Here is an 18,173-nt window from a genome sequence, read left to right as displayed (position 1 = left end):
TATGATGTTTCAGAGACTAGATGTCGGTATTGGCTTTGAACCTTTGGAAAATGCGGTGTAAGATTCCTTGAGGCTGATTCTTGGACTAAACACTGAGAGTCACAGGATATCAGAATAGGAAGGTGCCTTAGAGGATCCAAGTGCAAAGGGGACACCTAGGCCCAGAGGAAGCAGGGTTCTGGCTGTCCTACTCCCTGTCCCCAGGCCTGGAGCTGTTGTGTCCGATCACTGACTTGCAAAGGAGGAAAGAACTGTAGGGGATTTAGGATTGGGAACAAAACAGGGAGTGCTGGGCTGTGCCCTGACTCTGACGACCCCAATATCGGTGACGGAAGACCCGAGTCTTGGCCCCAGCCTGAATCCTAACGCTGGGCATCGGCTGAGGAAACTGACACAGACCCAGACCTAAACCTACCGGGTCCACTGTAGAAACAAACCAAGAAGTCAAAGAGCCTCCCCACCAACACTCAGCTTGTCTGATTTCCTGTGATCTCCCCATCTCCCCCGCAACCCACCCCTGCCCGTCAGAAGTTGGGCTGAGAAACGGGATGGGGAGGGGGGCAGAGGCAGATTCAGAAAGGCAACAGATCGGTGCTGTGGCTGAGGGAGAATAGGGCCAGGGCTCCGGGACGGGCAGGTTGAGGGCTGGGGATGAATACCCGTTGGGGACACGGTCGCAGGGCAGGGCTGGGACTGAAGATTGGGAGAGGGAAGGGGAGAGGAGGGCCAGCGGTCAGGGATGAGGGATGGAGGGGAAGCTGAGGGTGGACGGGGACAGGAGATGGGCAATGCGAGGGGGGCAGTGGGGGGGGGGTGAAGCCAGGCTGGGGACAGGCTGGGGGCAGCGCGGTGGCCAGGGCGGGGGGGCGGGTACCGGCCGGGACTGCGCGGCGAGGCCCCGCGGAGCCCGGCACCATCCTCCGCCCCCCGCTGCCTCCCCTTCCGCTCCCCGGAAGCGCTGAGTCGTCCTGCCTTATCTGGGGGCGGCTATTTCGGGCTCGGCTCCGAGCGCGGCGACTATTTTTAGCGGCGCTCGGGTAAAAATGGACGCGGCGCCGCGCGGGTTCCCGAGGCCGTGCGCGCCCCCTCGCGAGAACTGGGGGCCGGGGGCGCGCGCCTGAGTCACCTCCCTCCCGCCCGCCCCCCTGCGCGGCGAGGAGCCCGGCCCGCCGGCTCCGGACGCCTCGCATCCGCTCGAGCCTCCCGGGTTCCGCTCGCCGGGGCTCAGAACGTTCCAGGAACGTCGGGACGCGTCCACCGGGGCTCGGGCGGCCGCAGGCGGGCTTTGGGCAGAGACGCCGCGCCCCCTGGCGGCCCCCGCGGGGATCGCAGGCAGGAGCCGAGCCAGGGGTCCAGCCGCCCGCGGACCCATTTTATTAATGAGGAAACTGAGGCTGGAGAGGACCCGGGTTGGGGCCTTGCAGCATGAATTGCGAGGTACGATCCCTCTGCTTCAGCCTGGCTACCTCTCTTAATGGGGAACTCACTGCCTCTCAGAAGTGGTATTTATCTCGTTATTCAACGGATGTTTATCAAGGGTGGGCCGTGTGCCGGGCACTGTGGCGGGTGACCTGGGCCTCAGAGCAGTGAACAAGACAGACCGAGAGTCCTGCCCTCGTGAGGCTAATGTTCTAATGGGGAGACAGAAAGTAAATAAGATGTTTTCAGATTGTAGTAAGTGCTGTAAGGAAAGTAAGATGGGATGATATATTAAAATAAAGGGGGATGGGGCGGCTGGCTGGCTCAGTCGGAGGTAGAGCATGTGATTCTTGACCTCAGGGTGGTGAGTTTGAGCCCCACACTGGGTATAGAGATTACCTGAATGAATGAATGAATGAATGAATGAATGAATGAATGAATGAATGAGGATATTTTGGCAAGAGTAGTCAGGCAAGGCCTTTTTCTGAGGAAGTGATATGGCTGCAACCTGATGAGAAGGGGCATCTAAAACGACCTTGTGTTTTATTTTTTTTAAAGATTTTATTTATTTATTTATTTATTTATTTATTTATTTATTTATTTATTTATTTGTCAGAGATAGAGAACACAAGCAGGGGGAGTGGCAGACAGAGGGAGAAGCAGGCTCCCCGCTGAGCAAAAAGCTCCATTCAGGACTCGATCCCAGGACTCTGGGATCATGACCCCAGCCAAAGGCAGGCGCTTAGCCAACTGAGCCACCAAGGTGACCCGACCTTGTGTTTTAATTCAACCCCCTCATCCCATTTCACAGACCTGGAGGCAGAAGCCTGGAGAGAGGGCACCTGGGTGGCTTAGTCAGTTAAGCGGCTGCCTTCGGTTCAGATCATAATCTCTGTGTCCTGGGATGGAGCCCCAAATGGTGATTCCTGCTCAGCAGGGAGTCTGCTTCTCTTCCTCTCTCCCTCTGCCCCTCCCCACTGCTCGTTCTCTCTCTCTCTCAAATAAATAAATAAAAATCTTTATTTAAGAAAAAAAAAAGGGGGGCGCTTGGGTGGCTCAGTTGTTAAGCATCTGCCTTTGGCTCTGGTCATGGTCCCAGGGTCCTGGGATCGAGCCCCACATCAGGCTCTCTGCTCAGCGGGAAGCCTGCTTCTCCCTCTCCTACTCCCCCTGCTTGTGTTCCCTCTCTCTCTGTCAAATAAATAAAATCTTAAAAAAAAACCCAGCCTGGAGAGAAACCAGTTGGGCACTGAGCTTGCAGAATGTAGACTACATGATCTTCCAGTGTATGATTGTTCAACTCTAGGTCTCATCCAGTGCCTGGGAGCTTATTACCTCCCAGCATATAGGTACCGTCCATCCTCAGCGGTGGTAATATTGATTACTGTTTTGAAAATTATAGCTGCAGGAGCGCCTGGTTGGCTCCCATAAGTGTGTGACTCTTGATCTCAGGCTGTAAGTTCAGCCCCACGTTGGGTGTAGAGATTACTTAAAATCTTAAAAAAAAAAAAAAAAAGGTGCTATTTATTCAGCACCTAGCCTGTTCTTCGCAGAAAAGTCTGCTAAATGCCTCACCTGCATTATTTCACTGAATCTTCTCTCTAGACCTAAGAGATAAGGTACTATTCCCATGCTCTATTAACAGGTGAGGAAGCTATTTCCCCACCTCCCATTTCTCCCAGCCACATGGACATCTGTAGCTTTGCCAGCCTTCTGCCTCTGCTTGTCCTTTGGGAAACCACCCCTTTCTAAATTTCAGTACACCTGTTTATCTCACCCCACTCTCCCTTTCTGGGAAAGGGAACATGATCCAGGCCCAGCCAATCAGAGCATTCCAGTTCTTCTGCCTTCTGATCACAGTGCTTGTTTCAAGGGTAAACATGGGGTCCAATCCAGTTTGTGAGTAATGGAACCCCTGGGCAGGAGACCTTTCTTCCCTTTGGGGTCACTAAGAGGGTGGGATGTGAGCCCTAAGCTGCTGGGGCCACGTTTACTACCTCAAGGAAAGTCCTCCAGAGAAAAAAAATCAGAGAAATATGGAACCCTGAGATTGGACAATGACTTCATATCATATTTGAGCTCCTGGATCAAGCTGTGGCTGAAGCTGGTGTGACCCCTTGGCCTTTTTTTTTTTTTTTTTCCTTTTGTAATGTGAGACAATACATTTCCCTAAACATGTTTGCTCTTGAAGCTGAGAGACTTCTGATTAATTCACTTTCCCTCTCCAAGCCCTCTCCAGAAACTGGTCCTGATGCTTCCACTGTCCCTAGTCCTTGGAAATAGATCTCTGTACTTCCTGGAGCCTGCATTCATCACCCCCCTCCCCCATGGAGGCATGGACTGCTTGTGTGAGTCTGGGCACTTCCACTGATTGGGCACTCCTGTGGGCTCTGGATCTGCCCATCTCCATGTCCCCAAGGCGTAGACCGACATGAGAACCTGGGGCCTGAGGCTGCTCTCCTGGGCCAGGCCACTTCCCACAGTCCTGGCTGGCTGATGTGAGGTTACCCTGCTGCACCCTCCACCTTCTCCCACTGTCAGGATTTCAGCCCTGTCTGAGCTCTGACAGCCTCCCGCTCTCAGCTCTGCCATCTCTTCTGCACTCTAGATCCAAGTGTCTGGCAGCTCTTGGATGCCTCCTCTTGGATGTCCCACAGGATTTCACCCTGACCTCTGCAGCTCCCTGTGCCTCCTCCTCCAGGGTCCCCAGCTCAGGCATAGGCCCACCACTGACCCCATCTCCTGGACCACAGGCCTGGCCTCATCCTGGATGCCTTCTTTCTGTTTCCCCCCATAGCTTGTCCCTCCTCTTCATTCTATCTTTTATTATTATTATTATTATTTTTAAGATTTTATTTATTATTTGACAGAGAGAAACATAGTGAGAGAGGGAACACAAGCAGGGGGAGTAGGAGAGGGAGAAGCAGGCTTCCCCGTGGTGCGGGGAGCCCGATGCGGGGCTCGATCCCAGGACTCTGGGATCACGACCTGAGCCGAAGGCAGATGCTTAACGACTGAGCCACCCAGGCGCCCTATCTTTTATTATTTTTAAAAAATATTTAATTTATTTATTAATTTGAGAGAGACAGAGATAGTGAGAGAGAGCACGAGCTGGAAGGAAGGGGAGAAGCAGACTCCCCACTGAGCAGGGAGCCTGATGTGGGGCTCGATCCCAGGACCCTGGGATCATGACCCGAGCCGAAGGCAGACATTAACAGACGGAGCCATCCAGGCATGCCATCTCCCCACCCCCACCCCCGCCTTGCACATTTACCTCACGGAGTTCCCCCAATACCCCTCAGGGCCAGAAACAAACATTCCCACTTTCTGGATGAAGGAACTGAGCCCCAGTGAAGACAAGTGACTTACCAAAGGAATCACAGCGAGGGAAGGGACAGAGTCAGGACGTGAATTCTCAACCTTGAGGCAGCCTGACTTGTCCAGTTACGTTGAGTATTTATCTCAGCTTTGTAAGAGTTGATTTTATAGCATTTTCAGTAGAGACACACACTTAGGTAATTTATGAATAAAAAATAAACTCTATATACAGAGTGGCCAGAAAATCCTCTCAATCTGGGCCTGATGGCAGCAAGGATTTCAGAACATCCTTTAGAGGCCACGTTCTGACACGAGTGTCCGTCACTCCACTTGAAGGTGCTTCTGGCATGGATTATTCTAGCAGATCATAAGAAATCCCGAGGTTCAGTGGCCCCAGATGGAGAATGTGCTGAGGGCAAATTCCATGGACCAGAGCTGCCCGTGAAAAATACGACGCAGGCCGCGTGTTTAAGTTTGAATGTTCTAGTAGCCACCCTAAAAAAAAGTAAAAAGAAACAGGTGAAAATAATTCTGTTTGTGTATATTATTTAACCAAATATATGCAAACATTATATCAACGTGTACTTAATATCCACAATTTTTTAAGTTTATTTTTTTAATAATCTCTACACCCAACATGAGGCTCAAACTCACAACCCCAAGATCAAGAGTCACATGTCCTTCGGAATGAGCCAGCCAGGTGCCCCGAAGTCCAGATTTTTTTAAAAGATTTTTTAAGGGGCGCCTGGTGGCTCAGTCATTAAGCGTCTGCCTTCGGCTCAGGTCATGATCCCAGGGTCCTGGGTTCCAGGCCCACATCTGGCTCCTTGCTCAGCTGGGAGCCTGCTTCTCCCACTCCCCCTGCTTGTGTTCCCTCTCTAGTTGTGTCTCTCTCTGTCAAATAAATAAATAAAAATATTTATTTGACAGAGAGAGAGAGAGGGAGGAGAGGGGTAGAGGGAGAGGGAGAAGCTGACTCCCCACTGAGCAGGGAGCCCAACGCACAGGGCTTGATCCCAGGACCCTGAGATCATGACCTGAGCCGAAGGCAGATGCTTAACCATCTGAACCACCCAGGTGCCCCTGAAGATTTATTTATTTATTTCAGAGAGAGAGGGAGAGAGAGAAGGGGAGAGAGGGAGCAGGGGGAGGGGCAGAGGGAGAGAGAGAATCTCAAGCCGACTTTGTGTTGAAATGTGGAGCCCCACATGGGGCTCGATCTCACCACCCCGAGATCATGACCTGAGCTGAAATCAAGAGCCAGCCACTTAACTGACTGAGCCATCCAGGTGCTCCCATCAAAGTCCAGATTTAACACATGACAGTGTGTCCCCAAGAGACAGTGTCTTGGCTTAGAGTCAAGACCCTAGACTCTGGGGCCCCTGGGTGGCTCAGTCAATTTAGCATCTGCCTTTGGCTCAGGTCATGATCTCAGGGTCCTGGGATCAAGTCCCACATCGGGCTCCCTGCTCAGCAGGGAGTCTGCTTCTGTCTCTCCTCTGCTCATGTGCATGTACTCTCTCTCTCTGTCAAACAAATAAATAAAATCTTAAAAAAAAAAGAAAAAAAAAAGACCGTAGACTCTGAAGCCAGACTGCGGGGTTCTAATATTGGCTCTGTAACTTCCAACCTGTAATTCCAACCTCTTGGCACCTCAGTTTATTCTTCTATAAAAGGAACTCATAGGGATTTTGTGGGGATTAAGTGAGCTAATAGATATTAAACACTTAGGGACTTAGGGTGCCTAGGTGGCTCAGTTGGTTAATCGACTGCTTTTGGCTCAGGTCATGATCCCGGAGTCCCCGGGATTGAGTCCTGCATCAGGCTCCCTGAGGAGGGAGTCTGCTTCTCCCTCTGACCCTACCCCCTCTTGGGCTCTCTCTCATTCTCTCAAATAAATAAATAAAATCTTTAAAAAAATAAAAATAAACACTTAGAATGGAGTTTGGCATAATTAAGTGCTGTGTGAGTGTTTTTACTATTGTTGCTTTACTATTGTAAAGTGCTTTTACTATTGTTTGGAGTTTTTTTTTTATTAATTCTTTTTTATTTTAAAGATTTTATTTTATTTATTTGAGAGAGAGAGAACGAGAGAGAGCAAGCACATGAGAGGGGGGAGGGTCAGAGGGAGAAGCAGACTCCCTGCCGAGCAGGGAGCCCGATGCGGGACTGTTTGGAGTTTTTGTGCAAGAGAAGGTCCCTCGACCCCACGTTAACAGTTGAAGAATGGGGGACACCTGGGTGGCTCAGTCAGTTAGGCATCCCGCTCTTGGTTTCTGCTCAGGTCATGATCTCAGGGTCATGAGATCAAGCCCCCCATGGGGCTCTGTGCTCGGCATGGAGTCTGCTTGTTCTCCCTCTGCTCGTCCCCCTGCTCTCTCTCTCTCAAATAAATAAAATCTTTAAAACAGTTGAAGAAGGAAAACTCCTTTCAAGACTTCCCATCTTCGAAGTGGAGGATGTCCGGAGTACGTAGGCAGCACACACAACCTCTAACAGCCTTGTGTAGGACATACAGGTCACCTGGGTTCTCAAGGGAGGGGGCTCCACCATTCCACGCTGGAACAGGCAATCACAAAGCTCTGGACACCTCCCCGTCCAAACTCTGCCGCGTACTTCCCTGTTCTCAGTTTTCTCGTTTGATCTGTGTAATGGGTTGAATGATGCACCCCTTCCCCGCCCAAGATATGTCCACCTGAGCCCTGTGGATGTGAGCTGATTTGAACAAAGGGTCTCTGCAGATGTAATTAAGGGAAGGCTCTCAAGATGAGATCATTTTGGATTATCCAAGCAGCCCCTCAACCCAACAGCGAGTGTCCTCACAAGAGAAAGGCAGAGGGCGATTGGACACAGATAGTAGAGGAGAAGCTTCATGAAGACCAACACAGAAACTGGAGTGATCCGGCAATAAGCCCCAGGAGTGCCTGGAGTCACCAGAAGCTGCAAGAGGCAAGGAAGGATTTCCCCAGAATCTTCGGGGGGCGTGGGGAGTGTGGCCCTGCTGCCAGACACCTGGATTTAGGATTTCCGGCCTCTAGAATGGTGAGAGAATAAATTTCTGTTGTTTTAAGCCACCAAGCAGTACCCAAGTTTGTGGTACTTTGTTAGGCAGCCACAGGAAATGAATACAATCTATTTGGGGGCCTGTCTCCTCCACTCCAAAGGCGGAGTTTCTGTGGCTTTCAGATACCATCTCTTCCAACCCTCCATCACAAGAAGAAACTGAGTCTAGGCAAGGGGGCGGAGCCAGAACCAGACCTCAGCACTCCCCCACCTTCCTCATCCAAGATTCAGAGGTCCCTGTGGAAACTTGCAGGGTATTTTGCCTGTTGGAAAAAATATATAGAATGCTTGTTGAGTTTTCTTTTAAGGCGGTGGTTGAGAACACAAGCTTTGGTTGGAATCCTGGTTTGACTGTTTGTGTGGCCTTGGGCAAGAGAGTAACTTCTCTCTGCCTCAGCTTCTCCCTCTATAAAATGGGCATAATGAGATAAGTCATCTTAGAGGATTGTGATGTACAGTGCATGAGAATCAATCAACTTTACCATTTGACACAGTCCTGGAAGTCTTTGCAAATGCTATAAGACAAGAAAAATAAATGAGATGGAAAGATCAGAAGGCAAGAGAGAAAACTGCCATTTGGATCATCTTCAAGGAAAAACTAAAAGGATCAGCAAACTGTTTTAGTATGAGAATTTGGCCAGATTGCCTGTTTGAAGGCCAACCACCAAATATTTGTGTTAATAGAATTTTATCTGTTATTAAAAATACAAAGATAGGGCGCCTGGGTGGCTCAGTTGGTTAAGCGACTGCCTTTGGCTCAGGTCATGATCCTGGAGTCCCGGGATCGAGTCCTGCATCGGGCTCCCTGCTTGGCGAGGAGTCTGCTTCTCCCTCTGACCCTACCCCCTCTCTCTCACTCTCTCTCTCAAATAAATAAAATATTTTTAAAAAAATACAAAGATAGTTAGAAATCTTTTGTTTTGTTTTGTTTTTAAGATTTTTAAGTGAACTCGGGGCGCCTGGGTGGCTCAGTCGTTAAGCATCTGCCTTCGGCTCAGGTCATGATCCCAGGGTCCTGGGACTGAGCCCTGCATCCAGCCCCCTGCTCAGCGGGAAGCCTGCCTCTCCCTCTCCCACTCCCGCTGCTTGTGTTCCCTCTCTCGCTGTCTCTCTCTGTCAAATAAATAAATAAAATCTTTTTAAAAAAAAGATCTTTAAGTAAACTCTACATCCAGGGTGGGACTCAAACTCACAACCCCAAGATCAAGAGTCGCAAGCTCTTCTGACTGAGCCAGCCAGGGGCCCAACAGTGTAGGTCTCTAACCAACAATGTTTTTGTTTTTTTTTTTAATTTTTTTGACAGAGAGAGACATAGCGAGAGCAGGAACATAAGCAGGGGGAGTGGGAGAGGGAGAAGCAGGCTTCCCACCGAGCAGGGAGCCCAACGCGGGGCTCGATCCCAGGACCCTGGGATCATGACCTGAGCCGAAGGCAGACGCTTAACGACTGAGCCACCCAGGCGCCCTTAACCAACAATGTTTAATAGCAGTAATCATCTAGAAATTATAATAAAAATATGGAGTTAACAAACTAGAAAAATACCACCTGCATGGACACTGGTGACTCTCAGATTTTTTTTTTTTTAAGATTTTATTTATTTATCTGACAGAGACACAGTGAGAGAGGGAACACAAGCAGGGGGAGTGGGAGAGGGAGAAGCAGGCTTCCCGCAGAGCAGGGAGCCCGATGCAGGGCTCCATCCCAGGACCCTGGGATCATGACCTGAGCCAAAGGCAGATGCTTAACGACTAAGCCACCTAGGCACCCCTCAGATTTTTTTTTTTTAATAGAGTGTATTTATTTATCTGAGAGAGAGAGAGAAAGTGCGATTGGGGGAGGAGCAGAGGGAGAGGAACAAGCCGACTTCACACTGAGCCAGACGCGGGGCTTGATCCCACAACCCTGAGATCATGACCTGAGCCAAAACGAAGAGTTGGATGTTCAACCGACTGAGCCACCAAGGTGCCCCCTTGTGACTCTCAGATTTTAGTCTTGAACCTGGAACTCCCTTCTGTCTCTTTGACCTTCCCCCTGGGATGTCGCAAAGGTTTCAACAACCTGAGGAGGCTCAGCCAGAATTCTCATCTTTCTTCCCCAGTCTGCAATTCTGGTTCCTGTTACTGCTAGTCCCTCAAACCTAAGCTTTGCCACTGACTATCTGTCACCCTAGTCCAGGTTACCATCTTACTGGTAGTCACTTTCTCACTGGTCTTCCTGCTTCCATCCTTGCTTCCCCTACAGTTCATTCTCCACTCAGAATAAAATCTAAAGTACTAACTGTAGCTTTCAAGGCCTTACAAAATCTGGTCCCTTGATTGCTTAGCCTTGTGTTTTTCAAACTCACCTAGCCAATTTCTTACCACAGGATCTTTGCACAAGCCATTCCTACCACCTTGAAAGCTCTCCCACCCTTCACCTAGCCAATTCCCATTCATTCTTTAGGTCTTTTTTTTTTTTATTTAAAGATTTTATTTATTTATTTGAGAGAGAGAGAATGAAAGACAGAGAGCATGAGAAAGAGAAAGGTCAGAGGAAGAAGCAGACTCCCTACTGAGCAGGGAGCACAATGCGGGACTCAATCCCGGGACTCCAGGATCATGACCTGAGCCGAAGGCAGTCGGTAACCAACTGAGCCACCCAGGCGCCCCATTCTTTAGGTCTTTTATTTTATGTATGTTTGTAGGTATGTGTGTATTTATTTATTTAAGTAGGCTCCACACCCAATTGTGGGACTTGAAAGCACAACCCCAAGATCAAGAGTTGCATGCTCTACTGCCTGAGCCAGCCAGGTGCCCCTTTAGATCTCTTCTTAAATGTTCCTTTGACAGAGAAACCTCTCCTGTCCTCAGTTGAAATGATGTTCCACATTCTTCTTCTTTTTTTAAAAGATGTTATTTATTTATTTGACACAGAGAGAGAGCACAAGCAGGGGGAGTGGGAGAGGGAGAAGCGGGCTCCCCGCCGAGCAAGGAGCCCGATGCGGGGCTCGATCCCAGGACCCTGGGATCATGACCTGAGCCGAAGGCAGACGCTTAACCGGCTGAGCCACCCAGGTGCCCCAATGTTTCACATCCTTGTCCGTTATATAACACTTATCAGGTGTATATGATTATTAGTTCAGTGATTTGTAAACTTTTTGGTCTCAGGACCCCTTATGCTCTTAAAAATTATTGAGGACTCCAAAGAGTTGGGATTTTTTTTCCTTCAAAGAGTTATTTTTAATGTGCATTATATCTTTCAATATTTATTGCATTATAAATTAAAACTAAGAAATTTAAAAAACATTTGATTCATTAAAAAAATAAATAATTTAAAGAGTCAAAACTAAAAAAAAAAATTAAAAAAAGTAATTTAGGGGCGCCTGGGTGGCTCAGTTGGTTAAGCATCTGCCTTCTGCTCAGGTCATGATCCCAGGGTCCTGGGACCAAGCCCTGCGTCAGGCTCCCTGCTTAGCGGGGAGTCTACTTGTCCCTCTTCCCTCTGCCCTTCACCCCTGCTCGTGCGCGTTCTCTCTCTCTCTGCTCTCTCTCTCAAACGAATAAATAAAATCTTAAAAAAAATAAAAAAAAATACAAGCTAAAAAATAAACAATTTCATGTCAACATAAAATAATATATTTTTTAATTGAAATAACCATATACTCCAAAACAAGAAAAAATTTAATGAGAAGAGGGACATCGTTTTATAATTTTTGCAGATTACTTTAATGTCTGGCTCAACAAAAGAGAGCTGTGTGTCCTCCTATCTGCTGCTGTGTTAAGTGTGATATTATACAGACTGCACTGTGAATGTGAAAAAGGCAGGTAAGTGTCTTAATATTATTATAAACATCTTAACCTCTTGAACCCATTGAAAGAATGCTGGGGAACCCCCCCCCAGGGTTCCGTGGACTGCAGTTTGAGAATCATTCCTTAGCTCCGGGTTCAATAAAGCCTAGAGACAGTATCCTGGGAAACTGAACACCTTTGGGGACCAGGTGACCTGGTTCAAAAGAAAGCTCTGACTACGAGCAAGATGAGCTTTATGTTCTCTGAGCTGAGATACTCTCTGAGCTGTGGTTTCTTCATCTCTAACGTGGGGATAGTAGTAAAATAGTAAAAGCACCTCTCCCTACTAAGGTTATAGTGAGACCCAGAGGAGATGACTCTCCGACTCAGGTCTGGCATGTAGCGTACAATAAACGTTTGCTATTATAATTTGGGAAAGATCATTTTATTACCAACAATTTTTATGCATGTAGTTAATTTCCCCCGAGGCCTGTCTTGTTCTGGGCAGTGCTAGGGACGCGGTGATGACTGAGACAGGCGTGGCCCTGCCCTTGTGGGTCACAGAGTTTTCATTTGTGAGGGACTGACCTTAGCACCAGGTCCCGAAGGGACACAGGGACACGAGTTCTTAAAAATGGGGAAACAGGCAAGGGCATTCTAGGCAGTGGGAGGAGCATGCAAGGAGCCGTAGAGTAGAGAGGGGGACAGCTCTGGTCTGGCGAACTGGCGAACGCCAGGTTATTGCGTTTCTCTGCCCCCAAGATGCTTTGGTCCTGTTGTTGGTGGGAAATAGGTGTGCATATTTGGGGTGGTTTTTTTTTGTTGTTGTTGTTGTTTTGTTGTTTTAAATATCCCTTCCTTCCCAACCTCTCTTTTTGTAAAAAGTTAGTTCCTGGAGGGGCGCCTGGCTGGCTCAGTCCGTAGAGCATGCGACTCTGGATCTCAGGGTCGTGAGCTCAAGCCCTGCATTGGGCATAGAGCTTACTTAAAAAAATAAAGTTAGTTCCTTGGTTCTGGGCCCTTCCGGGGAAGTCCCACCTCTGATCTAACCTCAGTCTCTCGTGCTGCAGATCCTCCCTTTTGTTGCATATCCAACCCCAGCGACCGGTGCAAACTTGGGACGGCCCGGCAGAAGGGGTGCTCGGGACAGCTCGGGGTCGCGGCCGGGCGCCTCCACTGCCCCCCATCCGGGGGCCGCCGCTCGGGGCCGGGTGAGTCAGTCCCCGGCGGCTCCCGCGTCATGCAGGCCGCTCCGCTCGGCGCTATTTCGGGCTCCGGGCGCTATAAATAGAGGCTCGCGGAGCAGAGCCGCCCCCCTCCGCTCTGGCCCCCCTGCGTCCCCAGCCCCGCCGCGCGATCGCCGGGCCGCGCGTCACTGCGGCTAAGTTTAGAGGCGGGTGGGGAAGCCGGCCTGGTCACTGCGCCCCTCGGCCGCACCCCCGCTTCCAGAGCCTTCGGATGGCGGCCCTGTGCCCCCCGCCCAGAGTTCCTCCGGCGGAATTAGGGGCGGGGGTCCCAATATTCCCATCCCCACTCCAATGCCTCCGACGCGCAGAGGAAACTCAAAGTTAGGATTAGGGGAAGGTTTGGGGCTGGAGCAGGGGCCAGATTCGAGAAGTCACCCGGGGAACTGGAATTGCAGGTGGGATTTGAACTTGGGAGCGTTTGGAAGGAGACGCGGAATCAGAGTGAGGACAGGTGGAATACTCAAGCTCTCAACTCTGGGAGCGGGAAGCTTCGAATCCAGGATCCGAAAGTTCTGTTGGCGAATCGAGTAGAAATCAAACTTGGAAATGATGTAGAACCGAGGGCAACTTTGCCGCACGCGAACTAATACTAACAGGCTCAGCGTCACATTAACCGCACGCGGCGGGGCCTTTGTCGAGTCGGAAGTAGCGAAGCGGCCGCCTGCGCGGGGTCTTGTCCCGGGGCGGGGCGGGGGGATTCTGGAGGAGCCGCTCCCCGCCTCCCTACACCCCAAATCCTCTTGCGGGGCGCCATCGCCCCCTGGCGGAAAAGGCTCGAGTTGCAGGTTTGTTTGGCAATTGCATTCCCCAGAGGGAGAAACTAAGTCCCGCCCAGGTTGGCCTCCTTCTAGAATACACACTCTCTTGCCCTTGGATTTCAGGGATACATTTCCATGGTCCTTCTCTGTGTCGCTGGGGCCTCAGTCCCCTCATATGTCAAATGACCTATTGATACCTAAGGGGAAGATTATTGTGAGGCCTTAGCTCATAGTTAAGTGCTCAACCTATTTTGATGGGACTCCAGTTGGTGGCAATATTTTTATTATTTATAGAGCTCTCATCCTGTGACAGTGTGAGCCCCCCTCCCGCATCACCTGCTTCACAGCACCGTGCTTTATCTTCTTCGTAGCCGGGTGGCCGCCTGAAACTATGATTTGTGTGCTTCTTTCTCGTGGTGTGTCTCCTCCGTGAGACCATCAGCTCCACAGGGCAGGGACCTGGGCCGACTTGTTCACCGCTGTGTCTCCGCTGCCTGGCCCATAGTACGTGCTCAATATGTAGGTATTCGAGGAATGGGTGAACCGTCCATCTCAATACAGTTCGCTGTGGTCTTACTGAGTCCTCAGCAGTACAGATGGGGAAACTGAGGCTCCCAGCAGTGTAGTTGCTTGCTATAGCCACAACAGCTCCAGCCCCTGCTGTCCAGGACTTGGTTAGGGCTATTTTATATATATGACAAACTCAAATAAAGCACCTACTGTGTGCCAAGTACAGTTTTAGGCACGTTCCTAGTAACTCATCCTCGGAATCCATCCATTATTGTTATCCCCATCTTATTTATTTATTTGTTTTTATTTTTTTAAAGATTATTTATTTATTTATTTATTTATTTATTTGACAGCAAGAGAGAGAGACAGTGAGAGAGGGAACACAAGCAGGGGGACTGGGAGAGGGAGAAGCAGGCTTCCCACCGAGCAGGGAGCCCGGTGCGGGGCTAGATCCCAGGACCCTGGGATCATGACCTGAGCTGAAGGTAGACGCTTAACCAACTGATCCACCCAGGCGTCCCCCCAATCTTATTTATTTTGAAGTAATCGCTACATCCAACGTGGGGCTCAAACTCACAGTCCGGAGATCAAAAGTCGCTCGCTCTACTGACTGAGCCAGCCAGGCACCCCATCCCCAATTTTGAGATGAGCAAACTGATATACACAGAGAAGCTGAGTTACTGGCACAAGGTCACACTGCTAGTAGATGACCTTGGGGGGGAATTACACCCAGTGATGAGCCTGCATAAGTAGGAGGGAGAATCAGGGGAATGGTATGCTTCCTATCAGCGACCCAGAAGCCAGGGAGACAGAGTACCGATATCTTCTAACTTTGCAAGAAAAATAACTAGGAACCCAGAATCGGAGATTCCAATTGTGAGGATGAAATGAAAGTATTTTGAGAGTAGCAAGACTCAGAACATGACTATGCAGAATGCTCTCTGAAAGAATTAGAAGTGAATGGACTCTAGCAAGTAGTAAAATAAATTTAGAAGGAAGAAAGTTACAAAAAGTAACAGAATTGTTATGGGTTGACTCCTGTCCTCCAAAAAAGATACGTTGGAGTCCTAACCCCTGGTACTTCAGAATGTGACCTTATTTGGAAATAAGGTCTTTACATAGAGATAATCAAGTTAAAATGAGGTCATTAGCATGGGCCCTAATCCAATGACTGGTGTCTTTATAAAACAGGGAAGTTTAGACACAGAGAAAAGACCATACACAGAGAAAAGATGGCCATCTACAAGCCAGGAAACTCCTGCGGCTACCCGCAGCTAGGAGAGAGGCCTGGGAGAGATCCTTCCCTTGTGCATTCGGAGGGAACACAACCCTGCCAACACCTTGACTTTGGACCCTCCAGAACGGTGAGACAATTCATTTCTGTTACTTAAGCCACCCAGTTTTGGGTACTTTGTTACAGCTCTCCTAGGAGACTAATACAAAACTGTATTTATGAATCAATTTTAGAAATAAAAATTATTTATAAAAAACTTTTATAGTAGGCTCCTAACAAAAGCTGGAATCATTGAGAGATGGAGACAGTCAATATATTCAGGTATATGAAGAAGATGCCTTTTAATGAACCCATCAATTGGGGCGCCTGGGTGGCTCGGTGGGTTAAGCGTCTGCCTTTGGTTCAGGTCATGATCCCAGAGTCCTGGGATCAAGGCCCACCGCCCACCCACCCCCGTGTTGGGCTCTGCTCAGCCAGGAGTCTGCTTCTCCCCCTCCCTCTCCCTCTGCCTGCCACTCCCCCTCTTTGTGCTCTCTTTCTCTCATGCTCTCTCTCCTTTTCAAATAAATAAATAAAATCTTTTAAAAAAATTAAACCATCGGGCGTCTGGGTGGCTCAGTTGGTTAAGCGACTGCCTTCGGCTCAGGTCATGATCCTGGAGTCCCGGGATCGAGTCCCGCATCGGGCTCCCTGCTCAGCGGGGGATCTGCTTCCCCCTCTGCCCTCTTCCCTCTCGTGCTCTCTGTCTCTCATTCTCTCTCTCTCAAATAAAAAAAAAAAATTAAACCATCAATTCATTGAAATTCCAATCTCAATCTCAATAGGATTCTTTCTGAAGTAGAGAAGCAGCTGCTACAATCCATCTAGAAGAGAAAAGGTGTAAGAACGGTAAAGACAGGGGGCGCCTGGGTGGCTCAGTCGTTAAGCATCTGCCTTCGGCTCAGGTCATGGTCCCAGGGTCCTGGGATCGAGCTCCCTGCTCAGCGGGAAGCCTGCTTCTCCCTCTCTTACTCCCCCTGCTTGTGTTCCCTCTCTTGCTATGTTTCTCTCTGTCAAATAAATAAAATCTTAAAAAAAAAAAAAAAAAAAAAAGAACGGTAAAGACAGGTTTGAAACTGAACAGAGGGGACTTGCCTGATGGGATCACAAAACGTATCAAAATAAAATCATTAAACAGTACATCATGGAGGCAAGGAACAGATGGAACAGATAAAGAGATTAATAAAACTTAACAAATGTCAGAAATAGACCTGTGTATATATGGGAATTTGGTTCATGATAAAGGTGAAATATCAAAATTGGGGATTGATTTTTTTTAAAAATGGTATTGGGACAATTGGCTGCATTCATCATAAATTCCTACTGTAGTGCATTTTCAAAAATAAGTCTTATATAGATTAAAGACAGAAACAAAATCGAGACTCTGAAAGTATTAAAAGTAATTACAGGGGCGCCTGGGTGGCTCGGTCGTTAGGCGTCTGCCTTCAGCTCGGGTCGTGATCCCAGAGTTCTAGGATCGAGCCCCGCGTCGGGCTCCCTGCTCAGCGGGAAGCCTGCTTCTCCCTCTCCCACTCCCCCTGCTTGTGTTCCTTCTCTCACTCTGTCTCTCTCTGTCAAATAAGTAAATAAAATCTTCACAAAAAAAGTAATTACAGGATATATTTATGACCTTGGGGGTATGGCAGGTCTCTTAACACACCAAAAGCCAAAGTCAGCACCGAACAGAGTGATAAACAGGTGTGAATAAACACTATGAATTCTCTGTGACATAAATAAATAAATAGTTAAAATACAAAGTACAAGCTAGGAGGGAATACTTAGAATATACATAACTAAGAATTAAAATCGGAATCCATAAAGTACTCCACAAATTAAGACTAATAAAAAAGGGCACACAACCCCATTTAAAAAAATGGGCAAAGGATATGAGCAAGCCATCCACAGAAGACAAACTACATAAGACCAATAAACTCACAAAAAGATGTTCTCTCTCCTTAGTAACCAGAGGGCCGCAAGTTAGAACAGTGTGATACTGTTCTTTCGGGAAATGACTAATTCTAACTCATCAACCAGGTCTCTGCTCAGATGTCCCTTCCTCCAGGAAGCCCCTCCCTACCCTGGGGCTGGGTTGGGCGGCCCCTCCTCTCCCCTCCCCTCCCCTCTCCCCGGCGGCCCTCCCCTCCCCTCTCCCCCCCAGCCTTGCTCACTCCGCGGGTCGTCACTGTTTGGGAACCCGAGTGTGTCTCTCCCACTGGACTGGGAACTCCAGAAGGACAGGAGGGAGCTATGGTTGTCAGTGGTCACTGCTGAGTCGCTCGCACTGCCCGGCACACGGCCGGGAACAGAGGAGGCGCTCGGGGGGTACGGGTGGAATGAGAGTGAATGAATGTGGAAACCGAGGCCAGGTCAATGGCAGAGCTGGGATGTGAACCCAAGTCTGGACTGAGAGGAGGAACCTTAATTTGATCTCCCGTCATTTTCCCTCCCACTGAATCCTGTCCGGAGGCCGAGCACAAGGAGGTGCCTCATAAGGGCATCGAAATTGAACTTCTCGCCAACCAGAGACGTTCAGGCGGCTAGGTCGACGGCTCTGTCCAACCCAGACCTCTGCAGTCCTCCAGGACCATAGAGAGCTGCGCGGGGACCGCCCCTCTCGAAGCTCTACCCCTCTGGGGAACGGTGAGGGCGGGATCGAGGGCTAGAGAGGCCGGAAGTAGGGCGAGCCCGGGGACGCGCTGGCCGCGTCGGCGGTGGGACGCCTCGGTCCCTCTCCGGTTTTTTACTCGCGGCTCGGGGGCAAGGAGGTGAGTCCTCGCGGCGCTCCGACAGTGGGGCTGGGTCGAAAGGGGCGGGTGGG

The 18,173-nt window shown here is 49.4% G+C and overlaps 1 protein-coding gene and 1 long non-coding RNA gene across 6 annotated transcripts in view; one reads left to right on the top strand and one right to left on the bottom strand.

The window, feature by feature from the left end:
* Positions 1 to 1,139: 1,139 nt before the first annotated feature.
* Positions 1,140 to 18,173, top strand: part of ERCC1 (ERCC excision repair 1, endonuclease non-catalytic subunit) — a 33,357-nt gene continuing 16,323 nt past the window's right edge. The window contains exons 1-3 of one of the 5 annotated variants that reach the window (XM_064580384.1): positions 1,140 to 1,437; positions 11,498 to 11,603; positions 12,638 to 12,778. In XM_064580384.1, the coding sequence (XP_064436454.1) occupies positions 1,380 to 1,437; positions 11,498 to 11,603; positions 12,638 to 12,778 (305 nt within the window). In that variant the 5' untranslated portion in view covers positions 1,140 to 1,379. Of the gene's footprint in view, positions 1,438 to 11,497; positions 11,604 to 12,637; positions 12,779 to 15,289; positions 15,447 to 16,222; positions 18,121 to 18,173 lie in introns of those variants that run through there. The other 4 variants (XM_064580379.1, XM_064580382.1, XM_064580381.1 and 1 more) reach the window with 4 other exon arrangements.
* On the bottom strand, positions 4,926 to 12,705 carry LOC135362789 (uncharacterized). The gene is made up of 2 exons (XR_010407998.1): positions 12,618 to 12,705; positions 4,926 to 5,232 (listed from the first exon to the last, which is right to left on the bottom strand). It is a non-coding gene; the product is annotated as an uncharacterized LOC135362789 (long non-coding RNA).

This window comes from Mirounga angustirostris, unplaced genomic scaffold, assembly GCF_029215605.1.
Source record: "Mirounga angustirostris isolate CCGP_5_RB_7025 unplaced genomic scaffold, mMirAng1.0.hap1 SCAF_16, whole genome shotgun sequence".
NCBI classification, from domain to species: Eukaryota; Metazoa; Chordata; class Mammalia; order Carnivora; family Phocidae; genus Mirounga; species Mirounga angustirostris.
Note: the sequence above shows the minus strand (reverse complement) of the source record. Positions and strands in the feature narration are given on the sequence as shown.